The following is a 26,326-nucleotide window of genomic DNA, read 5'->3' as shown; positions in this document are numbered from 1 at the left end:
TGACTATCTTATATTTATTTCTCCTAGTGCTGGTCTCCCCCGCAAGTGGAAACATCTTCTCTACATCTACCGTATCAAACCCTTTCATAATCTTAAAGACCTCTATCAGGTCACCCTTTCTAGAGGAAAGAGCCCCAGCCTATTCAATCTTTTGTGATAGGTATAACCTCTCAGTTCTGGTATCATCCTAGTAAATCTTTTGTACCTTCTCCAGTGTCTCTATATCCTTTTTATAATGTGAAGACCAGAACTGTTCACAGTACTCCCAAGTGTGATCTAACTAAGGTTCTATACAAGTTTAACATAGCTTCTCTGCTTTTCAATTCTATCCCTTTAGAAATGAACCCCAGTGCTTTGTTTTCTTTTTTCTATGGCTTTATTAACCAGCGTCGCTACATTTAGTGATTTGTCTAGCTGTATCCCCAGATCCCGCTGCTCCTCTACCCAATTTAGATACTTATTTTGTAAGGAGTGTGTGGCCTCCTTATTCTTCCTACCAAAATGTACTACCTTGCACTTATCTATATTGAAGTTCATTTGTCAATTACATATCCATGCAAGTTTATTAATGTCTTCCTGCATTTTGTTGCAGTCCTCCGCTGTATTAACTACACCCCCCAATTTGGTGTCATCTGCAAATTTTGAAATTGTACTTCCGATTCCCGAGTCCAATTCGTTTATGTAAATTGTGAATAACAGTGTTCCCAGCACCGATCCTTGTGGAACACCACTTCCCACCATTCGCCAACCTTTAACCCCTACTCTCTGTTTTCTGTTTTGTAGCCAGCTTGCTATCCATTCTGTTACTGGTCCCGTGACTCCACATGTGCTGACCATAGTTATGAGTCTATTATGCGGTACCTTATCAAAGGCTTTTTTGGAAATCCAAATATATTACATTTACTGCATTACCTTTATCTAGCCTTTTTATTACTTCTTCAAAGAATTCAATAAGGTTGGTCAAGTATGGCCTTCCTTTTTGGAATCTGTGCTGACCACTATTATATTTTCAGTTTCTAGATGTTTTTCTATTACATCTTTGTGTAAGGATTCCATTATTTTTTTTACCGCTGACGTTAAGCTAATTGGTCTAAAGTTCCTGGACTTGTTCTATCTCCCTTTTTAAATATAGGAATCACATTAGCTGTCCGCTAGTCCTATTCCCTTTTCTAATTAATTTTTATATATATGTAATAGTGCCTCTGCTATCTCTTCACTAACTTCTTCAAATATGCACGAATGCAAGCCATCTGGACCAGGGTCTTATCCTTTCTAAGCTTTATTAGTTTATCAATTATCTTCCCTTTTCTATCTTAATGTCTTTATATCTTTTTTGATCTGCTCTGCTGATGTCACACCCACCATGGTAAATACTGAGACAAAGTAATGATTTAATATTTCTGCCATTTTGCTGTCATGGTGCTGAAGCATCACCTTCCTGTGAAAGACAATTGTTTGACACAGTAGGGGAGATTTTTCTGGGCCTATGCCCACCTGGATCACTCAATAAGTAGAAGTAAAATCAGGTGGGTTCCTGCACATGTGTGACCAGCTGTTCCTTTTTGAAGCAACATTTCCAGGGTTTTAGCAGCTCGGCAACCATCATTTTCCCCAGTAAATTTGGTCATTCTATTTAGGCTATGACTCTCAATCTTGTTTCTAACTGGATGGTAAGCCAGCTCTATTAACTGCCGCAAGATTGACTGCTTTATTTGGAAGTGTACTCCAACCATTCATATTGTGCTGCTGAGTATCATTTATTGTAATCTTAAGTCTAGGTTTGAGGCTGGTTTACTTTATATTAATGTTCTCTAGTTCTATGCTTATAGAGATGCTAATTAACCTGTTTGAAACTACATTATTGATTATTTTTAGCATTTTGATAACTTGCACCCGAATGTCTCCCGTGACAAAAACTATTCTCTCGGTATATGGCATTGATTTTCACTGCCTTTGTCTGGCAGTAATGCAGCCGGCTCCATTTTGAAAAGGGCCTACCACTGGGTGTCCAAAGTGCCTGCCTGCTTTAGGTGTTAGGTCCCTTTTTAATAAGGGAATCAGGGTTTTATTACATAAATAGGACCCCGATTGCCATTTTTGGTCAGATATGGTTGAAGCCTGTGCTGTGCAGGCTCTGATCAGTTCCATGGGCGATGGAGCCAAAGAGCCTCAAAATTGCAGGGACCTCTTTGTTGCCAGAACAGACAGCTGACCAGTGCACTCCATCGCTCAGTTACCTAAAAGTCAAAATTGACCCCTCACAGAGTCTGTCACGGAGACTGGCATTAGCAGTTAACACTGCACCAACACTGCTAAAATTTATTAAAAACCATTCCAAAAATGAACTTGATTTTACTGTTGAAATTGAGCCATATAAAAAGCTGAAAGGTGGCATGGTGACAGAGTCCTTTGCAGCAATAATGAATGACATGTATTGGTGCAATACCAAGAATTGCTCGCAATATTCATATCTAGTTTTCCCTACTTACGCATTTCGATATTAACAACTTGTTTCTGCTTCGATGTAACTGTTGACAAAATAGAAATACTTAAATCAAAAAATCTAACTGAAATAATCAAAAGTTGCTACCAAAACTCAAATGTACCAATACATTATGGAAATACACCAATAAACATACAGCAATTAGGGCATCAAAACATAGTCTCTTTTGGGGGAATCCTTTTGACAGCTTTCAGTTGTCAGTTTATCAATGGAGTTTCAGGATATGTTGGACATTTAGTGCAAATTATGTTGTACAACGGCTGAAAATATGGGAATTGGATGCATCACAATCTAGCAAAAGCCTGCAGGTTCCTATACATAGATTTGTCTCTTGTTTGAAAATATAATCACAGAAATCACAGAAACCCCACAGTGCAGATAGAGGCCATTTTGGCCCATCGAGCCTGCACCGACACATATCCCACCCGATCCCCGTAACCCCTACACCAACACATATCCCACCCTATCCCCGTAACCCCACATATTTAATCCCCCTAACACTAAGGGTCAATTTATCATAGCCAATCAACCTAACCCGCACATCTTTGGACTGGTATGTTTTTTGTCTTAAGAATGACTTGGGACAATTGACTATTGTAATAGGCACATTCCAGATTATCTGGAAATCTATTTCGTCTCATCAGTGATTTAAATTCAACCGTATGAGTTCATCTTTGAATTTTCACTTCATAATCATAGTCAGCATATATGTTAAGAATATATATACATGAAACAAAAAAATGCCTTTCGACATATCAAGACTGCTCCCTCCAAAATTCATGTACAAACTTCCCAATCATCGACCATTCCGAAATTACTTAGTCCCATTTAAATTTTGTAAAATTTTTCTTGATCCCATAGATAACTAAGTGAAACTCCACAACATTAATTTAACAATGCGACTTGCATTATTCAGCTTTGAGTGTTTCTCTTCTCAAATATTATTTACATGGTCTCAGTAGCATAGGACTGTTGTGGTCTTTGCAGTGTTTAATCATCTCTAACCGTACTTACCCTTATAACAAAAAACTTCCTAACTAGAGGTTTGTCCTGTGGAAGAATTTAAAATCTATAATACAATCTCAAGGACTGTGATTACCTTTAGAAGGCACTTAAACCTTTCTCTTTTGGCTCTCGGTACATTCCTTGGAGTAGCACTGACCACCCTTAAACTATGATATCTATAAAACCGCACATATAGCTTTCACGCAGACCTTCACCTCACTCTAGAACTCACGTTTTTTGAGTAGATTTTCTTCTTCTTTCAAACACTCTGTTGACAGAGAACAGAAGTAATCAAGTTCCAACCTTGCAGCTCAAAAGTTCTAACTAAGCAACTGCTGAATGGGGCTATCAAAAGGCAAACATTGTAACATTGCACAGGACAGTTTCACCTATTAGCTTCAATTGTCCTAAAGAATTAAAAATTTGCTGCAAATGGGCGCCAAATACCTCAGGGCAAGCTAATCTTGTAGTGGGACCCATTATTTGCATATGCAAAGGGACTAACGCCTGTTTCAGGTGCGGGCACTGCACGCTGATTATATTGGCCATTGCCAATATGGTGGGTGGCATACTATGGCTCATAATGAGCATGCATTTCCTGCTTGCCATATTTCTAGGCCTTAAAGTTTTTTTTATGCTGTGTTAGTGGTTATGGCTCCCAGTATCCAGTCTTGTTCTGTCCACTACAATTAAAAAATAAACTTGCAGGTAAAGAAAGGTTCATATAGGGTCTTTCACAACCTCACAACGTCTCAAAGCGCTTTACAGCCAATTAAGTACTTTTGAAGTGTAGTTACTGTTGTAATGTAGGAAACGTGGCAGCTAATCTGTTTTAGTGATGTTGGTTGAGGGATAATTATTGGCAAGCACACCGGGGAGAACTCCTCTGCTGTTCTTCGAAATAGTGCTATGGGATCTTTTACATCCACTTGAGAGGGCAGACAGGGCCTTGGTTTAATGTTTCATCTGAAAGACAGCACCTCTGACAGTGCAGCACTCCCTCAGTACTGCACTGGAGTGTCAGCCTAGATTATGTGCCCAAATCCCTGCAGTAGGATGGAACCCACAAACTTCTAACTCAGAGGCACAAGTGCTACTATTGAGCCAAAGCTGACACCTGGCTGGTAGTCTTAGTGAATCCCAGAAAATTTACTTTTGGGCTGCAGCTGACTGCAGAGGACTCAGAGGTGGAAGCCAGTGCAACTAACATGGCTCTTAGGGCAATATAAAAGTAATTCACATAGAAACATAGAAGATAGGAGCAGGAGTAGGCCATTCGGCCCCTCAAGCCTGCTCCGCCATTCAATGAGATCATGGCTGATCATCCAAATTCAGTACCCTGTTCCTGCCTTCTCTCCATATCCCTTGATCCCTTTAGCCTTAAGAAATATATCTAACTCCTTCTTGAATATATTTAATGAATTGGCCTCTACGTCCTTCTGTGGTAGAGAATTCCACAGGTTCACCACTCTCTGGGTGAAGAAATTCCTCCTCATCTCTGTTCTAAATGGCTTACCCCTTATCCTTAGACTGTGACCCCTGGTTCTGGACTCCCCGACCATCAGGAACATCCTTCCAGCATTTAGTCTGTCTAGTCCTTTTAGAATTTTATAAGTTTCAATGAGATCCCCTCTCATTCTTCTAAACTCCAGCGAGCATAAGCCCAATTGACTCAATCTCTCCTCATACGTCATTCCTGCCATCCCAGGTATCAGCCTGATGAATCTTCGCTGCAATCCCTCCATGGCAAGAACGTCCTTCCTCAGATAAGGCGACCAAAACTGCACACAATACTCAAGATGTGGTCTCACCAAGGCCCTGTACAACTGCAGCAAGACATCCTTGTTCCTGTACTCAAAACCTCTCGCTACGAAGGCCAACATACCATTTGCCTTCTTAACCACCTGCTGCACATGCATGCTTACCTTCAGCGACTGGTGCACAAGAACACTCAGGTCTCGTTGCACTTCCCCTTCTCCCAATCTATTGCCATTCAGATAATAATCTGCCTTCCTGTTTTTGACACCAAAGTGGATAACCTCGCATTTATCCACGTTATATTGCATCTGCCATGCTTCTGCCCAATCACCCAACCTGTCCAAATCATACTGGAGTTTCTCGGCATCCTCCTCACAGCACACACGCCCACCCAGCTTTGTGTCGTCTGCAAACTTGGAGATATTACATCTAGTTCCTTCATCTAGATCATTAATATATATTTTGAATAGCTGGGGTCCAAGGACCGATCCCTGCAGCACCCTACTAGTCACTGCCTGCCACTCGGAAAAAGACCTGTTTATTCCAACTCTTTGCTTTCTGTCTGCCAACCAGTTCTCTATCCAAGCCAATACCTTGCCCCCAATCCCATGTGCCTTAACTTTACACGCTAATCTCTTATGCGGGACCTTATCGAACGCCTTTTGAAAGTCCAAATACACCACATCCACTGGTTCTCCCTTATCTATTTTACCAGTTACATCCTCAAAAAATTCCAGTAGATTTGTCAAGCACGATTTACCCTTTGTAAATCCATGTTAACTTTGTCTGATCCGGTCACTGTTTTCCAAGTGCTCTGCTATTACATCTTTTATAATGGACTCTAGCATTTTCCCCACTACCAATGTCAGGCTTACCGGTCTGTAATTCCCCGTTTTCTCTCTACCACCTTTTTTGAATAGTGGGGTAACATTAGCTACCCTCCAATCCATGGGTACTGTTCCAGAGTCTATCAAATTTTGGAACATGACCATCAATGCATCTACTATTTCTAGGGCCACTTCCTTAAGTACCCTGGGATGTAGATTATCAGGCCCTGGGGATTTATTGGCCTTCAATCCCATCAATTTCCCTAACACCATTTCCTTACAAATACTGATTTCTTTCAGTTCCTCCCTTTCATTAGACCCTATGTTCCCTGACATCTCTGGGAGGTTATTTGTGTCCTCCTTTGTGAAGACAGAACCAAAGTATGTATTTAATTGGTCTGCCATTTCTTTGTTCCCCATTTTAAATTCCCCTGATTCTGACTGCAAGGGACCTACGCTTGACTTCACCAATCTTTTTCTCTTCACATATCTATAAAAGCTTTTACAGTCAGTTTTTATGTTCCCTGCAAGCTTACTCTCATATTCTATTTTCCCTTTCTTAATTAATCCCTTTGTCCTCCTTTGTTGGATCCTAAACTGCTCCCAATCCTCAGGTTTACTGCTTTTTCTGGCCAATTTATATGTCCTCTCCTTGGATCTTATGGTATCCCTAATTTCCCTTGTTAGCCATGGTTGAGTCACCTTTTTTGTTTTATTTTTATGCCAAACTGGGATGAACAAATTCTGTAGTTCATCCATGCGATCTTTAAATGTTTGTCATTGCCTATCCACCGTCAACCCTTTGAGTGACATTCCCCAATCAATCCTACCCAACTCGCGCCTCATACCATTGTAGTTTCCTGTATTTAAATTCAGGACCCTAGTCTCTGAGTCAACTACTTCACTCTCCATCTTAATGAAGAATTCTATCATATTATGATCATTCTGACCCAAGGGGCCTCGTACAACAAGATTGCTAATTATTCCTTTCTCATTACATAATACCCAGTCTAAGATGGCCTGATCTCTAGTTGGTTCCTCGACATATTGGTCCAGGAAACCATCCCGTACACACTCCAGGAATTCCTCCTCCACAGTATTGTTACTAATTTGGTTAGCCCAATCTATATGTAGATTAAAGTCACCCATGATAACTGCTGCGCCCTTATTGCACGCTTCTCTTATTTCCCTTTTAATGCCATCCCCAACCTCTGCATAACTGTTTGGAGGTCTATATACCACTCCCAGTAACGTTTACATAGTTAAACAGAAGGCAATTCTCAGTGACGAAGACAGAACAATTCCTAGTGAATATACAGTCAGAAGCCTAGCTGAGAGAAGAAAATATCTGAGTGAGCTTAAGGCAACTCATAGAATCATAGAAGGTTACAGCACAGAAGGAGGCCATTCGGCCCATCGAGCCGTTGCCGTCTCTCTGTAAGAGCACTTCAGCTAATCCCACTCACCCGCCTTTCCCTGTAGCCCTACACATTTTTTTCCTTCAGCTACTTATCCAATTCCTTTTTGAAAGCCGTGATTGAATCTGCCTCCACCACCCTTTCAGGCAGTGCTTTCCAGATTCTAGCCACTTGTTGCGTAAAAAAAGTTTTTCCTCATGTCACCTTTGGTTCTTCTGCCAATCACCTTAAATCTGTGTCCTCTGGTTCTCGACCCTTCAGCCAATGGGAACAGTTTCTCTCTATCTAGACCCCTCATGATTTTCAACATCTCTATTAAATCTACTCTCAACCTTCTCTGCTCTAAGGAGAACAACCCCATCTTCTGCAGTTTATCCACGTAACTGAAGTCCTTCATCCCTGGAACCATACTTATAAATCCTTTCTGCACCCTCTCTAAGGCCTTCATAGCCTTCCTAAAGTGCGGTGCCCAGAATTGGACACAATACTCCAGTTGAGGCTGAACCAGTGTTTTATAAAAGTTCATCATAACTTCCTTGCTTTTGTACTCTATATGCCTCCAGTTATGAAGCCCAGGGTCCCCTTATGCTTTTTTAACCACTTTCTCAACCAGCCCTGCCACCTTCAACGGTTTGTGCACATATACCCCCAGGTCTCTCTGTTCATGCAACCCGTTTAGAATTGTACCCTTTTGTTTATATTACCTCTCCTTGGTCTTCCTATCAAAAAGCATTACTTTGCACTTTTCTGCGTTAAATTTCATCTGCTACGTGATCGCCCATTCCACCAGCCAGTCTGTGTCCTCTTGAAGTCCATCACTATCCTCCTTACTGTTCACTATACTTCCAAGTTTTGTGTCATCTGCAAATTCTGAAATTGTGCCCTGTACACCCAAGACTAAGTCATTAATATATATCAAGAGAAGCAGTGGTCCTCGTACCGGCCCCTGGAGGACCCCACTGTATACCTTCCTCCAGTCCGATAAACAACCGTTCACCACTACTCTCTGTTTCCTGTCACTTAGCCAATTTTGTATCCATGCTGCCACTGTCCCTTTTATTCCATGGGCAAGCCCATTATGTGGCATTTTATCAAACGCCTTTTAGAAGTCCATGTACACCACATCAACCACATTGCCCTCATATATAAGGCATAAGACGTAGGAGCAGGAGTAGGTCATTTGGACCCTCGAGCCCACTCTGCCATTCAATAAGATCATGACTGATCTGATTTTGGCCTCCACTCCACTTCCCTGCCCGCCACCCATATCCTTTAACTCCCGTACCATTCAAAAATCTGTCTATCACCATCTTAAATATATTCAATGACCCAGCCTCCACAGCTCTCTGGGGAAGAGAATTCTAAAGATCCACAACCCTCTGAGAGAAGAAATTCCTCCTCATTTTCATTTTAAATGGGTGCCCCCCTTATTCTGAAATTGTGCCCCCTAGTTCTAGATTCCCCCACGAGGGGCAACATCCTCTCTGCACCTACGTTGTCAAGTCCCTTCAGAATCTTATATGTTTCAATAAGATCCCCTCTCATTCTTCTAAACTCCAATGAGTATAGGCCCAACCTGCTCAACCATTCTTCATAAGAAAACCCCTTCATCTCCGGAATCAACCTCGTGAACCTTCTCTGAACTGCCTCCAATGCAAGTATATCCTTCCTTAAATAAGGAGACCACAACTGTACGCAGTACTCCAGGTGTGTTCTCACCAACGCCCTGTACAGTTGTAACAGGACTTCCCTACTTTTATACTCCATTCCCTTTGCAATAAAGGCCAACATTCCATTTACCTTCCTAATTACTTGCTGTACCTGCATGCTAACTTTTTGTGATTCATGTACAAGGACCCCCAGATCCCTCTGTACCTCAGCATTTTGTAATCTCTCCCCATTTAATTAATAATTTGCTTTTTTAATTTTCCTATCCAAGTGGATAACCTCGCATTTTCCCACCTTATACTCCATCTGCCAGATTTTTGGCCACGCACTTAGCCTATCTATATCCCTTTGGAGATTCTTTGTGTCCTCCACACAATTTGTTTTCCTACCTATCTTTGTATCATCAGCAAATTTGGCTACATTACACTCGGTCCCTTCATCCAAGTCATTAATATAGATTGTAAATAGTTGAGGCCCCAGCACTGATCCCTGCGGCACCCCACTAGTTACAGTTTGCCAACCTGAAAGTGACCCATTTATTCCAACTCTCTGTTTTCTGTTAGTTAGCCAATCCTCTATCCATGCTAATATATTACCCCCAACCCTGTGAGCTCTTATCGTGTGCAGTAATCTTTTATATGGCACCTTATCAAATGCCTTCTGGAAATCCAAATACATGACATCTACTGGTTCCCCTTTATCCACTTTGCTCGTTACATCCTCAAAGAACTCCAGCAAATTTGTCAAACACGATTTCACTTTCATAAAACCATGCTGACTCTGCTTGACTATATTATGATTTTCTAAATGTCCTGCTACCACTTCCTTAATGATGGACTCCAGCATTTTCCCAATAACAGATGGTAGGCTAACTGGTCTATAGTTTCCTGCTTTCTGTCTCCCTCCTTTCTTAAATAGAGGCATTACATTTGCATTTTTCCAGTCTGCTGGGACCTCTCCAGAATCCAGGGAATTTTGGTAGTTTACAACCAATGCATCCACTATCTCTGCAGCCACCTCTTTTAAGACCCTAGGATGCAGGCCATCGGGTTCAGGGGACTTGTTCAACTTTAGTCCCATTAGTTTGCCTAGTACTTTTTCTGTAGTGATAGTGATTGTTTTAAGTTCCCCCCCACCCCAATAGTCCCTTGATTATCTATTATTGGGATGATTTTAGTGTCTTCTACCGTGAAGACCAATACAAAATATTTGTTCAAAGTCTCCGCCATTTCCCTGTTTCCCATTACTAATTCCCCAGACTCATCCTCTAGGGGACCAACGTCATAGAGTCATAGGGCAGGATTTTCATTCAGGAGTCGGGTTGGAGGCGGGACTACAACCTTCGGGGTTGTAGTCCCGCCTCCATCGAGATGCGGCCAATCCACGCAATTTTAACTTGATTGACCTTGTTGAGCCCGCCCAGCGGACTCAGCAGGCCAATTAAGGGCCACCCGGCAACAGGTGACGTCACAGTCTGAAATTTAATCTGTCAAGAGTTTTTGACAGATGAAATATCAGTGTTTCACAGCTGTTTGAAGCTGTTAAACACTGACAGTCTTACTTCTAACATGAGTCCTTCTCCACAGACTCAGTTAGAAATCTCTCCTGCACAGAAAGCTGCAGGCTGTCACTTTTGACGGTTCGCAGCCATTCTGCTTTCTGTGCCGGTAAGATGAGGGACTCCCGAGACCTGAAGGAAGGAAGGCTGCATTATTAAGAAAAGGTATGTAAAACTTATTTCATCACTTTAGACACACCAAACACACTTACCTTTGCACTCATGCACATATCACTCACCTGAACACCGACATCTCGACCCCTCCAAGTCCTTCAACCCGACGGCCCGCCTCCTCTAACTTGGCGTGGTTTGGAGCCGTCGGGAATCCCACACTTTCACCTTAAAAATAGGGATTATGCTAAAAACTTCCTATTAACTACCTGTTAACAGGCAGTTAATTGGCACTAATCCCTTCCCGCCTCGGGTAGGCGGGTCCCAGTGCGGGGCGGGTACCCGCCTCCTTTGAAACTGGCATGGAGGCGGGTTTGGGTGCGGGATGGGGTCGGGACCCCTGATTTCGGGATTTTAACCCCCCGCACGCCTCCAATCCCGACTCCACGGCCCATGAAAATCCTGCCCATAGAGCCATAACGGTACAGGAGGAGGCTATTCGACCCATCAAGTCTGTGCTGGCTCTCTGCAAGAGCAATCGAGTCAGTCCCATTCCCCCGCTCTATCCCCGTAATCCTGCAAGTTTATTTCCCTCAAGTGCTTAGCCAGTCTCCCCATGAAAACAGTGAGTGTGTCCGCTTCCACCACTTCCGTCGGCAGCGAGTTCCAGGCCCTCACCACTCACTGCGTAAAAATGTTTTTCCTCACATCCCCCTGTATCTCTTGCCCAAAACCTTAAATCTGTGTCCCCTGGTCCTTGTACCATCAACTAGTGGGAACAGCCTTTCCCCGTCTAGCCTATCCAAACCCGTTATAATCTTGTACACCTCTATCAAATAACCCCTCAACCTCCTTTGCTCTAATGAAAACAAATCCAGCTTCTCCAACCTGTCCTTGAAGCTAAGATCCCTCATCCCCAGAACCATTCTGGTAAATCTCCTCTGCACCCTCTCAATGGCCTTCACATCCTTCCTAAAGTGTGGTGACCAGAACTGGACACAATACTAGAGTTGTAGCCTAACCAGCGCTTTATAAAGATTCAGCATAACTTCTCTACTTTTGTACTCAATACCTCTATTTATGAAGTCCAAGATCCCATATGCTTTGCTAACCACTTCTTAATATGTCCTGCCACCTTCAGGGACCTATGCACATTAACTCCCAGGACTCTCTGGGGGAAAAATTCAGTTGGTAGCGCCACCCGTTAGCGCCTTGAGGGCGCTAAGTGGGGCGCAAACCAACTAGCGCCCGGGCACGGCGATATTTGCGCCTCTCGCGAAATTGACCGGACATTTTGCAGCGGCACTAAATACTACCGCCAGGATCTCCTGCGCCGGCAGATCGTGATGTCAGTCGAGTGCGCAACGCCCCAGTAGCGCCCCGTACAGGAAATTGAGTGGCGCCCCCTGCCTTAACGCCTGCCGCTAGCAACGACAGGTTGAGGGGAGCGTTTTGCAGTCGGGAAGGGACTGGGGGAGCGCTATTTAAAGGCGACCACTTCCTGCCTTTTTTGTTGGTGACATTTTTGCACCATGCATTCTGAGAGAGAGAGAGAGAGAGAGACTTCTGGAGAGATTCTACACTGTGTGAAGGAGTCTTGCATACTGAGCAGCACTTTGCAGGTTCATTTTGATTTGTCCTTCCTTGTATCTATTTAGAAGAGACTGTAGGGGCTGCACTCTGAGCTCTTTCCCTGGGTCTCTCCATTGTTCTTTCCAGCAGATTTGATGTACAGGTCTCTCCAGGCCGAGACTCAAGGCTGCAATGAACAGGATGTGGATGGAGACCAAGATAAACCCTCCCCTTTAAGATAAAAACAGAAAATGCTGGAGAAACTCAGCAGGTCAAGCAGCATCTGTGAAGAGAGAAATAGTTAACGTTTCAGGTCGATGACCATTCATCAGAACTCCCCTTTAAGAATTGGCCGGTGCCAGTGTGTCTGTGTTCCATTGCTGACTGACATCACATGAGCTTCGCCAGCGCTGTGAGTTAGCGCTTCGCTCCTTGGCCTTTGCGCCTTAAGACAGATGTGAAGCAGCTGATTTAGTGCTCCAATCACCTCCAGGGGCGATAAAAGCCAAGTTTGCAGTCGGAGGCGATAATTAGCGCCAGGCGCTAATCTTTGCGCCCGGACGATAATTGCGGCCCAAATGGGGCGATACCGAATTTCTCCCCCTCTGTCCCTGCACACTCTTTAAAACTGTGCCATTAAGTGGATATTGCCTCTCCCTGTTCCTTCTGCCAAAATCACCTCACACTTCTCTATACTGTATTAAATTCCATCTGCCACTTGTCTGCCCATTTTGCTAGCCTTTCTATGTCCTGTTGCGGTTGATTGGTATCATCCTCACTGTCACACCCCCAAGTTTGGTGTCATCAGCAAATTTAGAAATTCTACTTTGTATTCCAATATCCAGGGCATTTATATATATTAATATCAAAAAAAGCAGTGGCCCCAGCACTGACCCTTGGGGAACACTAGTGTCTACCATCCTCCAGTCTGAAAAACAGTCATCAACCCATTCTGTTACCTCATCAAAAAACTCAATCAAGTTAGTTAAACACGATTTGCCTTTAACAAATCCGTGTTGGCTTTTCTCAATTAATCGACACTTGTCCAAGTGACTGTTAATTTTGTCCTGGATTATCATTTCTAAAAGTTTCCCCACTACCGAGGTTAAACTGACTGGCCTGTAGTTGCTGGGTTTATCCTTACATCCTTTTTTGAAGAAGGGTTTAACATTTGCAATTCTCCAGTCCTCTGACACCACCCCCATAGGAGGACTGGAAGATACCTCCGCAATTTCCACCTTTACTTCCCTCAGCATTCTCGCATGCATCCCATCCAGTCCTGGTGACTTATCTACTTTAAGTCCAGCCAGCCTTTCCAGTACCTCCTCTTTATCAATTTTTATCCTATCCTGTATCTCAACTACCTCCTCTTTCCCCATAACTTTGGCAGCATCTTTTTCCTTGGTAAATACAGATGCAAAGTACTCGTTTAGTACCTCAGCCATGCCCTGTGCCTCCATGCATAGGTATCCATTTTGGTCCCTAATCAGCCCCACCCCTTCTCTTACTACCCATTTACTGTTTATATGCCCATGGAAGACTTTTGGATTCACTTTTATATTAGCTGCCAATCTATTGTCGTACTCTCTCTTTGCCCCTCTTATATCCTTTTTCACTTCCCCTCTGAATTTTCTATGTTCAGCCTGGTTCTCACTTGTATTCTTGACCTGACATCTGTCATACGCCCCCTTTTTCTGCTTCATCTTACTCTCTATCTCTTTCGTCATTCAGGGAGCTCTGGCTTTGGTTGCCCTACCTTTCCCCCTCGTGAATGTACCTCGACTGTACCTGAACCATCTCCTCTTTCAATGCAGCCCATTGTTCGATTACAGTTTTGCTTGCCAATCTTTGATTCCAATTTACCCGGGCCGGATCCATTCACAACCCACAGAAATTGGCCTTCCTCCAATTAAGTATTTTAACTCTAGATTGCTCCCTGTCCTTTTCCATAGCTAATCTAAACCTTATGATACTGTGATCACTGTTCCCTAAATGTTCCCCTACTGACACTTGCTCCACTTGACCCACCTCATTCCCCAGAACCAGATCCAGCAATGCCTCCTTCCTCGTTGGACGGAAACGCCCTGATCAAGATAGTTAGAAACATAGAAGATAGGAGCAGGAGTAGGCCATTCGGCCCTTCGAGCCTGCTCCGCCATTCAATGAGATCATGGCTGATCATCCAAATTCAGTACCCGGTCCCTGCCTTCTCCCCATATCCCTTGATCCCTTTAGCCTTAAGAAATATATCCAACTCTTTCTTGAATATACTTAATGAACTGGCCTCCACCACCCTCTGTGGCAGAGAATTTCACAGGTTCACCACTCTCTGGGTGAAGAAATTCCTCCTCATTTCTGTCCTAAATGGCTTACCCCTTATCCTTAGACTATGACCCCTGGTTCTGGACTCCCCGGTCATCAGAAACATCCTTCCTGCATCTAGTCTGTCCAGGCCTGACAGAATTTTATAGGTTTCGATGAGATCCCCTCTCAATCTTCTAAACTCCAGTGAGTATAAGCCCAATCGACACAATCTCTCCTCATACGTCATTCCTGCCATCCCAGGTATCAGCCTGGTGAATCTTCGCTGCACTCCTTCCATGGCAAGAACGTCCTTCCTCAGGTAAGGCGACCAAAACTGCACACAATACTCAAGGTGTGGTCTCACCAAGGCCCTGTACAACTGCAGCAAGACATCCTTGTTCTTGTACTCGAACCCTCTTGCTACGAAGGCCAACATACCATTTGCCTTCTTAACCGCCTGCTGCACCTGCATGCTTACCTTCAGCGACTGGTGTACAAGAACACCCAGGTCTCTTTGCACTTCCCCTTCTCCCAATCTATTACCATTCAAATAATAATCTGCCTTCCTGTTTTTGCCACCAAAGTGGATAACCTCACATTTATCCACATTATAGTGCATTTGCCACGTTTCTGCCCAATCACCCAACCTGTCCAAATCGTGCTGGAGTTTCACGACATCCTCCTCACAGCATACCCTCCCACCCAGCTTTGTGTCGTCTGCAAATTTGGAGATATTACATCCAATTCCCTCGTCCAGATCATTAATATATATTGTGAACAGCTGGGGTCCTAGGACCGATCCTTGCGGTACCCCACTAGTCACTGCCTGCCACTCGGAAAACGACCCGTTTATTCCAACTCTTTGCTTTCTGTCCGCCAACCAGTTCTCTATCCAAGTCAATACCTTGCCCCCAATCCCATGTGCCTTAATTTTGCACGCTAATCTCTTATGCGGGACCTTATCGAAAGCCTTCGGAAAGTCCAAATACACCACATCCACTGGTTCTCCCTTATCTATTTTACCAGTTACATCCTCAAAAAATTCCAGTAGATTAGTCAAGCATGATTTACCTTTTGTAAATCCATGTTGACTTTGTCCGATCCAGTCACTGCTTTCCAAGTGCTCTGCTATTACATCTTTTATAATGGACTCTAGCATTTTCCCCACTACCGATGTCAAGCTTACCGGTCTATAATTCCCCGCCTTTTCTCTACCACCTTTTTTGAATAGTGGGGTAACATTAGCTACCCGCCAATCCATGGGTACCGTTCCAGAGTCTATCGAGTTCTGGAAGATGACCAGCAATGCATCTAGTATTGCTAGGGCCACTTCCTTAAGTACTCCTGAACACTTCAGAAATTCTTCCCCCTCTCTGCCCTTTACACTATTACTACCCCAGTCTATTTTAGGATAGTTGAAGTCCCCCATTATCACTACTCTACAGTTCTTGCACCTCTCTGTAATTTCCTTGCAAATTTGCTCCTCTATATCCTTCCCACTAGTTGGCGGCCTATAGAATACACCTAGTCGTGTAATGGCACCATTATTCTTACTCAACTCTAACCAAATAGATTTTGTCCTTGACCCCTCCAGGACATCCTCTCTCTCCAGCACTGTAACATTCTCCTTATCAAATACTGCCACCTCACCTCCTTTCTTTCCTTCCCTATCTTTCCTGAACACCTTATATCCTGGAATATTTAGTGCCCAATCCTGCCCATTTTTGAACCAGGTCTCCGTTATCACCACAACATCATATTCCCATGTGTCTATTGGTGCCTGCAGCTCACCAACCTTATTTACCACACTTCGTGCGTTCACACACATGCACTGTATACCTATCTTAGACTTTCTTGTATTCTCTCTTAGTCTGACTCCACCTAATACCACACTATTTCTTACTCTGGTGCTATCTGTCTGTCTCTCCCAATCCTTGTTTCTCCTTTCTAATGCTATATCCTGGTGCCCATCCCCCTGCTAAATTGGTTTAAACCCTCCACAACAGCACTAGCAAACCTCCCCGCGAGGACATTGATCCCGGCTTTGTTGAGATGCAACCCGTCCAGCCTGTACAGGTCCCACCTCCCCCAGAACCGGTCACAACGTTCCAGGAATCTGAAGCCCTCCCTTCTGCACCATCTCTCCAGCCACGCATTCATCTGCTCTATCCTCCTATTTCTATACTCACTCGCGCGTGGTATCGGGAGTAATCTGGAGATTACTGCCTTTGAGGTCCTGTTTTTTAATCTCTTTCCTAGCTCCGGAAAATCTGCCTGCAGGATCTCCCCCCCCTTTCTTCCTATGTCGTTGATACCAATATGGACCACGACCTCTGGCTGTTCACCCTCCCCACCCCTCAGAATGTTCTGCAGCTGCTCAGTGAAATCCTTGACCCTGGCACCAGGGAGGCAGCATGCCATCCTGGAATCACATCTATGGCCACAGAAACATCTGCCTATTTCCCATACTATTGAATCTCTTACCACTATTGCTTTCCCGATCTTCCTCCTCCTCCTCTTCGTAAGCTGAGCCACCCCTGGTCTTGGCTCTGGCTGTACTCCCCAGAGGAACCATCGTCCTCACCAGTATTCATACTGGTTAGAGAGTGAGATGCACTCAGGGGGACTCCTGCACTACCTGCCTGGTCCTCCTTGTCTGTCTGATGGTCACCCATTCCCTCTCTGCCTGCACATTCTTACGCTGCGGGGTGACCACCTCCTGAAACGTGCTATCCACGTAGCTCTCAGCCTCATGGATGCACCGCAGTGACGCCAGCTGCTGCTCAAGCTCTGAAACCTGGAGCTTGAGCTCCTCCAGCTGACGACACTTCCTGCACATGTGAAGCGATATGGGAAGCGTCCTGAAGTCCCCACATGACACAAAATGTGCATTCCACGGGACTGTGGCACCCTGCCATGCTTCTACTTAATAGATTATGTAACTTAACAGAAATAAATTTAAGACTCAGCACATTCTTTATCCATCACTTTTCACCTATAACATAGAATTTCATCTGAGGAAACTGAAGTTGTTGGGGAGTTAAAGAGTTTAGACACTGTCTGGGTTAGCCATACCATCTTGATTTAACCAAATTACATTGGCAATACTGTTTTGCTGAATGATCATTTCAAGATCGAAGGAAGTCCTCAAGAAGATACCCAACAAGGGAGGGGATTGATACATTAGAAAGGGAAAAGCTGTTTCCACTGGCTGGAGGGCCTGTAACCAGAGGACACAATTTAAGGTAATTGGCAAAAGACCGAGAGGAAATGAGGAGAATTGTTTTACACAGTGAGTTATGATAATCTGGAATGCATTACCTGAAAGGGTGGTGGAAGCAGAGTAACTTTAAAAAGGGAATTGAATAAACACTTGAAGGGGGAGGAATTGCAGGGTTATGGGGAAAGAGCAGGGAACTAATTGGCTCACTCTTTCAAAGCCAAATGGCCTCTTCCTGTGCTGTATGATTCTATAAGCAATGACGTGGACCACACTTACGTTTTTTAGCACGAGCTTCTTTTTCTTTTTGCTTCATAACTGTAAACAGAGATTAGAAATACTCAGATGAAACCAAACACATAAAACATATAATGGGGTAAAAATTGGGTAGCGCCCCCTTTTTAGCGCCCCGAAAAAGTTAGCACCCCCGCTGCCGATTTTCCCAGGTAGCGCCCCGAGAGGGAAGAGGGGTGCTACTGGAAGCATCCCGTGTCCCTCTTGGGGCGCTGTGAGCCAATATCGCGGCGCTATGGCGCTGCGGCACGTCGTGCTGCGGTACTGTAGGCCTCCCCTTATTAAAGGGGAAGGGCCTGGCGCAGTGCGTCCCAACACCCAGCTGGACCACCAGGGATCTGGAGTGCCGGCAAACGAGCCCGGCACTCAAGAGGAGTGCCGGGCTCAGGGAAAGCAGCCAGCACCCCACGGGGGGGGGGGGGGGGGGGGAGGAGGGCTTCACGGGGGCCGGGGACAGCAACGGGGGCAGGTGCTGGCAGGCGGCCAGCAACTAAAATGGCCGCCCCCCACCTCCCCTTTAACTAGCGCCACGCCAGCCGCAGGTAGGACCCCTGACCCCATCGGACATAGCGTCTGGCAGTAAGTCGGGGGGGCGCCACCCAATATTACAGCCGCGCGCAAGCAGGGCGCTGCACATGCCGATGATGTCATCGCTGGCAGCGCTAACGGTTCGCGCCGCTGCTAACCTCCTGCTGAATTTCGCAGGAAGCGTTAGCGACGTCGCGCCCAGGTGCTAGTTGATTTGCACCCAGTTAGTGCCCTCTTAGGGCGCTAATGGGAGGGGCAAATCAATTGAATTTAGCCCCCATAAAGTTATTGAAAGGACTGACTTACTGGTATTTTCAATTAACATTTTTTTGGGGAAGACCTTTCCACTTTATTTACCCAGTAACAGCATGAAGCACTCAGAAGAGTTGCAGCAGTTTAAATTCAGAGTAAAGCCCTCTTTACTCTGTCCCAACATAGTGCCTTATTCTTAATCTTTATTTCAGAAGAGTGCCTACCAATTCGTTTGCATGAAATTCTTGCTTCTCTTACCAACCATCTCCAAGACCTCTCTGTCTGAGGTGGTCAATTTACATGAAATTATGAAGAATTGCATTGTGACTGATTAAATTCATTTTTCATGGGATCCTTATAAACAGCATAGAAAAGACTTTCCTCCAATCAGACTAAAATACCTTTGATCCAAATGTGAACGGACTGCCTGACATTTAACTTAGTCACACAGTGCCCTTCCAACAACCTCCCCCCCCCCCCCACTCTAAATGATGTTGTTACAGTAAACCACTGTGGGATGAATGTTCTGCTTCTGCACTCCTGGCACCTGCAAAGAGTGCATACGGTAAATTTCTGTCCATTCATTTTAAAGAACAGAAAAATCACGTGTAATTTTTGCATATGATTCTTGGCATCCGCAGGGAGTACAGAAGCGGAATTTTTACAACGTTTCTGAAAATAAACATATTGGTGGAAGAATTATTCTAGTTGCTATGTGTTGCAACATCATAAATTTATTCAAAAAGAACATGTATAAGATATCGCCACACACACTGGGGAGAACTTGGCTAAGACTTGAAAACGGGTGCAGGGATCAACGTGTGTGATTAACCCACGCCGGTTCATAGTATGTTAAATTCGTGCTGCCTGCTCTTTTAAATGATTTCTGCGTGCAGCCAGTGTTACCTGTGCTGATCATTGGCTGTCCGCATCAGCAGGCGGCCTGATATCGCAAGTGTCTAGCGCTACTTAAAGGCAGCCTTCACCTCGTAAAGCGGAGGTGCATTGTGACTGCAACAAGTGGTGGGAGAGTTTTTCAAAACTGAAAATTTGGTGGCCACCCCTTTGGGGCCCTAACGTCACCGGGCCGAAAAGGTTAGCGCCCCACACTGTAAATTGAGTAGTATCACCCCAAGCCGGGCTGAGCAATCGCGGCCGGCAGCCCGAAGGAAAAAGGGGAAGGGGGCAGGTGCTGGCAGTCGGCACAAAAAAAATGGCCGCTCGACACCTGCCCTTTAAGTAGTGCCACCGCGGCTGCAAAAACGTCTCCCTGACCCTGTCAGACACATCGTCCAGTGATAGGTCAGGGGGCGCAACCCAAGGTTGCAGCCGGGGCGTGAGCGGAGCACTGCGCACGGCGATGACATCATCGCCGACGGCGCAGCGCCACAGTGCGCAATTGGAAGCGCTCCCCTCCTTGGGACACTACCAGTGAATTTCGCAACGGTAAGTGCAACAGCGCCACACGCGTTGGCACGTAGCACCGCATCATTGCAGGCCTCCCTCCCCTGATTAAAGGGGAGGGGCCTAGCGCTGCGCACACTGGGGCCCTGTCGGACTACCGGGGAGCGGGATGCTGGGAAAACAGCCAGGCACTCAAGAGGAATGCCGGGCTGAGCGATCGCAGCCGGCAGCCTGAAGAAAAAAGGGGAAGGGGGCAGGGCCAACTTGAAAATTACCCGTTTATCCCTACTCTCTGTTTTCTGTCTGTTAACTAATCCTCTATTCATGCTAATATATTACCCCCAACGCCATGAGCCATTATCTTGCGCAACAACCTTTTATGTGGCACCTTATTGACTGCCTTTTGGAAATCCAAATATACTTCGTCCACTAGTTCCCCTTTATCTTCTCTGCTAGTTACATCCTCAAAAAACTCTTGATGTCAATGGACTGGTCAGGTGGGCAGAAAAATGGCAAATGTATTTCAATCTGGAGAAGTGTGATGTAGTGCATTTGGGGAGGGCTAACAAGGCAAGGGAATACACTACAAATAGTAGGACACTGAGAAGTGTAGAGGAACAGAGGGACCTTGGAGTGCATGTCCACAGATCCCTGAAGGTAGCAGGACAGGTAGTTAAGATGGTTACGAAGGCATACGGGATACTTTCCTGTGTAGAATTGCACCAGTAGCCAGAAGAAATAATCCAGCATCTGGCCTGTAAATAGTTCATGATCGCTTTAAGTAGTACTGGTGGGGGGCCCTTCATGCCGTTTAACATTGTATTCAGCTGTGCAAGATTAAGACAGAGCATAGGCTGGAGAATGGCATTCGAAAATGGCAGCGCTGGCGTCAAATCAGCGTTGCACACTGACGACAAAATCTGCCTGCTTTGCATGTTGCCGGTGGTTGTTAGGTGCTTGTGCTCGTGTACCAAGATGGTGTCTGGTACACTTCTTGTCAGAAATGTGCGCTCGCATCTAGGACCTGATTTTTGACCTTTAGGAGACCGATTGGCACCTAAAAAAATGGGCGCTACAGAGCCCAATTCCTCCCCCTATGTCTTTCAATTAAATTTTCAATGTGCTATTTATTGTTGCCCCATTAACAAGAATAAAAATTGTCAAAGGAAGTAAAAGTGCTAAATATTGTCAATATATTTATGTAAGAATTTTGAACATGCAATTATTTACTAATATCAACTATTAAAGAAAACCCATCTGAGGTAGACACTTGTGGTATTTGTTAATGCCAGTCAACTGACTTCCCTAGACGGGTTGATCTACAATGATCCTGTCTGCACACTTCTTGAAAACCTTTTTAACTTGCTACAGAATCCATCTTTTCCATTTTAGATTATCGTTGTCTCTTTTCTCATGGGATTCCACCACTTCCATCAAGGCCTCCAATACGTCAGAAAATCTTGAAGCATGCTCTCTCCATTGTTGTGCCATTATTACGTTTTCTTCCAGGTCAGAATGTCTTCCACAATGACTTTTAGCACCTGCTCCAGCTACAATGCACCTCCTTTAGGAGGTGCATGCTGGCTTTAAGTAGTGCAGGCTAGCTTTAAGTGTTGTTAGCCCCTCACAATTTTCCGCCTCTTGCTCAGGCATGCAGCCACTCAACAAATCGCTTAGTGATGGCTGCATGCTGCAATCAGCGTGCCGTATAAGCTCTGCCGGTCCCGGAAAGTTGGCGTACTGCCTGCATCGGAAGCAACGAGTTCATCCCACACCGCAATCCTCATGCCTGTTTTCAGTCCCTGTACAATTTAGCCCCCTTGGCTCGGAATTTCATTAGATTTTCTGCCGTTGTACTGCAGTAACTATACTGGAAGTGCGATAGAAATCCTGTTTATGGCAGTTATGCCATTACAGCGGCAGAAAGTCGGAGGAAAGTCAGGGTCCATATTGAATGTTGTCATAAAATTCATATACACTACATCTATTACATTCCATTTATCTATCCAATCAGTCACTTCACAAGATTTTACAGAGTATATCTTGCCTTTAACACACCTGTGCTGGCGCTCAGAGAGTGGGTTTGGAGGTGGGTCCACTGTCAAATTAGCAAAGATTGACAGCAGGTAGGAATCCCACTGTCAATCCACCTCCATGCGAGTCTCCCAGGTGTCGGGTCTGTCAGCAGAGAACTGACACGACACCAAGCGGCGAGGGAGACAATTAAGCTCATTAAATGGCTTGTTAAGAGTCCTTTTTGAGGCTTCCTTCCAATTTTACGTGCTCCCCCACAGTTTACCCGCTGCTCGGGGAACACGCCAGCTCACCCTGGCATGAGTTGAGTCTGCTCTGATGTATCTGATAAGCTGACAGCTGCAGAAGTAGTGTAAAGGATGTCATGTTGCAGATGGTCAGTTTCAGAGCGCAGAAACTGTTGGTTACTGTATTTGTAATACATAGAGAGATTTCTTTATCTTGCAAGTGTTTAGAGCCAACTGTATGCCCAGTGCCACCTCATTGGAACAACCTCTCTCACCATTGACAGATTGTCACCTGCAGCTGACATCTATTGCAGCAACATCGGTGCCCTAGAAACCATCTCACCTTGCTCCTCTGATTCCTTCCACGCTCAGCCCCAACACCAACATCAGCAGTCCACCAGCAGCACCAACAACAACACCAACCACCACCTGCACAGGACACAGGGCATCAGCCCCTGACAACATTGCTGCCCAGGAGGCCAGCGATGGTATCACCATGGCCAGATTTACTTCACTTGATGCTGTAAACCCTGGCTGCCACATGATGCGCCAGGTTGACACCATCCCACACCAGCATCTTAAAGCATCCCTTTAATATCCAAGCCATTCCATGCACACTCATCACTATAGCGGAGGATGGTGGGGGGAAGTTATGTCTCAACATTCACTGGAACTCAGTAAGACACTTCTCAAGGTGCGCACAGATTGGTCCAATAAGGGGCAGTGTTGAAAACGTTACCATAAACTTCACATGGACATTGGCTGAACCTCTCAAGTGCCTACCCTTGTGTGTTGTTAGTTGGTATGCTTGCAGTAGGATGAGGGTGAGTGCGAGAGGTAGCTAGTGAGATGGGGAAGTGATATAGATAGAGAGGGATGGGTGGAGGTGCAAGGTAAGTTGGTGTGAGTAAGGATGTGCAGATGAAGGGTATGGAATGCAGAGTGATGGGGATGTGTTGAGTGGCACAGCAGGGTGAGTTTGAGTGTGGCTTTGTGTGGTAAACCACTTTTATCGTTCACTATCGTTACACTATGGTTATCACGGTTATATCGTTACACTATGGTTATCACTGTTTACACTGTTGTATCACTACACGAGGTCGCCTCTTGTCACGCTGTTATACCTGGGCTGACCACTGCTGACTCCGCCCATGGCTCCACCTACCTGCCCAGGTATAAAGGTGGTCGACTGGCTGGTATTCCTCCTTGTTGGATCCGATCACCCACGAGGGTGGGCTCTGTTATTTAGCCAATAAAAACCTATAGTTACTTTCTTAACTCGTCGCTTTTCATTGGATGAATTGATAGGTATATCAATTTTATTGGCTAAATTTTAAAATGTCGTTACCTGAGCAGCCAAACGACCAGTCAACGGAACAGCCAAACGACCAGTCAGACGCCCAGCTACAACAGCAACAGCAGCCGGCCTGGCTGCGAGCCCTCCGACCACCGTACCTGGATCTAAACCCACAGGCAGCAAACTCAGCCCTCGACTTCGAACACTGGCTGAGCTGTTTCGAATCCTACCTGGGAGAATCCGGCGTGCCTCAGAGATCCAAGCTAAGAGTTCTGACCGCCCAAGTGAGCCCTAAAGTATTCGCACTCATCCGGGACCTTACTACATACGAGGCCGCCATCAACCTGCTGAAACAACAGTACCGGAGCCCGGTAAATTCCATGTATGCCAGACATCTCCTAAGATCCCGCCCGCAACAGCCAGGAGAGTCTGTAGATGAATTTTTACGGGCGCTACAAACACTCGGCAGGGACTGTGACTTTAAAGCGGTAACGGCGGCAGAAAATACTGAAGATAATATCCGCGATGCCTTCGTGAAAGGCCTGCGGTCCGACTACTCACGGCAAAGACTGCTTGAAGCAAAGGACCTCGACCTGAACACAGCTGCAGCCCTCGCTCGCTCCCTAGAAGTGGCCCATCGGGACCTCGAGGCGTACTCCAGGTACTGTAATTCGCGACCCTGGGACTCGGGACCGACCCCGACCGCAATACCCCTCGCAGCGCCGCCCCTGGGACCTACCTCAGCGTTGGCGTCCCGGACCCGATCGGGACCGCCACCCCCGGTACCGGCTGCGACATCGGACCCCCGCGATCGGGCCGCCGGCTGCTTCTTCTGCGGCCAGGCGAAACACCCGAGGTCGCGCTGCCCTGCGAGAAACGCGACTTGCTCCAGTTGCCAGAAGAAAGGCCACTTCGCTAAGGCCTGCAGAGGGAGAGCCACAGACACCAGCAGTGCCTCATGCGAGCTGTGGGGGCGGCCATCTTTCATCAAGGCCACAGATGCCAGTATCCCCTCGTGTGAGTCGTGGGGGCGGCCATCTTTGATCAAGGACACCGACACCAGCAGTGCCACATGTGAGTTGTGGGGGCAGCCATCTTCTCCGCCATTTTACTCCACCTCGTGGGCGCCGCCATTTTACCCACCACACTCGACCGCCACCTCGCCTCCAGACCCGACCACCGCTTCACCCGCAGACTACAGCAGCTCGCTCAGCCATACACTAGCCTCCGTCACACTGGACCAAGCTCGCCCGCATCACCTGTCCAAGTCCATGATGGACATCGAAGTAAACGGCCACGCCACGACCTGCCTGTTCGACAGCGGAAGCACGGAGAGCTTCATCCATCCAGACACGGTGAGCCACTACTCCCTCACTGTCCGGCCAACGCGCAACCGGGTCTCAATGGCGTCTAGGTCCCACTCTACAGACATCAGCGGCTACTGTGTTGTGACCCTGTCGGTTAGGGGCACGGAGTATAAAAATTTTAAACTTCTCGTCCTGCCCCAACTCTGCGCTGCCGTCCTACTAGGGCTGGATTTCCAATCCCACCTTCAAAGTGTCACTCTAGCATACGGTGGACCCCTCCCCCCACTCACAGTCGACAACCAGCAGCCTTTAAACCGCCCACCGCGTACCACCTGCGGCCTATCCACCCTCAGGGTCCTGCCTCCCTCCCTGTTCGCCAACCTCACCCGCGACTGTAAACCCGCCGCCACCAAGAGCAGGCGGTACAGCGGCGGGGACAGAGCTTTTATTAGCTCTGAAGTGCAGCGCCTCCTGAAGGAGGGCATCATCGAGAGGAGCAACAGCCCCTGGCGTGCTCAGGTCGTAGTCGTCAAGACCGGCGATAAAAACCGCCTAGTCATCGACTACAGCCAAACCATAAACCGGTACACCCAGCTGGACGCATACCCCCTTCCCCGCATATCTGACATGGTCAATCAGATTGCACAGTACCGCGTATTCTCTACCATCGACCTTAAGTCGGCCTATCACCAACTCCCTATCCGCCCTGAGGACCGCCAGTATACCGCCTTCGAGGCGAATGGCCGCCTCTACCACTTCCTGAGGGTTCCCTTCGGCGTCACCAACGGGGTTTCGGTCTTCCAAAGGGAGATGGACCGGATGGTTGACCAGAACGGGCTGCAAGCCACGTTCCCCTATCTAGATAACGTCACCATCTGCGGCCGCGACCGGCAGGACCACGATGCTAATCTGGAGAGATTCCTCCGTACGGCCCAGCGGCTGAACCTCACCTACAATAAGGAGAAATGTGTGTTTAACACCTCGCGCCTTGCCATCCTCGGCTGCGTAGTAGAGAACGGAGTCATCGGCCCCGACCCCG

General features: G+C 46.2%; 1 protein-coding gene across 2 annotated transcripts in view; it reads right to left on the bottom strand.

Annotated features, from left to right (window-relative positions):
- The window catches only part of LOC147116899 (uncharacterized), a 247,368-nt gene that overhangs the window by 140,785 nt on the left and 80,257 nt on the right, over nucleotides 1-26,326 (bottom strand). For both annotated transcript variants that reach the window (XM_085987344.1, XM_085987345.1), the window contains 3 exons: nucleotides 18,224-18,262; nucleotides 3,741-3,776; nucleotides 2,490-2,528 (listed from right to left, as the gene is read on the bottom strand). In XM_085987344.1, the coding sequence (XP_085843470.1) occupies nucleotides 2,490-2,528; nucleotides 3,741-3,776; nucleotides 18,224-18,262 (114 nt within the window). The remainder of the gene's footprint in view (nucleotides 1-2,489; nucleotides 2,529-3,740; nucleotides 3,777-18,223; nucleotides 18,263-26,326) is intronic.

The sequence above is a fragment of the Somniosus microcephalus genome, chromosome 5 (assembly GCF_052327205.1).
Source record: "Somniosus microcephalus isolate GS21.2 chromosome 5, FLI_Smic_1.0, whole genome shotgun sequence".
In the NCBI taxonomy this organism is placed as follows: Eukaryota; Metazoa; Chordata; class Chondrichthyes; order Squaliformes; family Somniosidae; genus Somniosus; species Somniosus microcephalus.
This window is presented reverse-complemented; position numbering and strand designations above follow the sequence as displayed.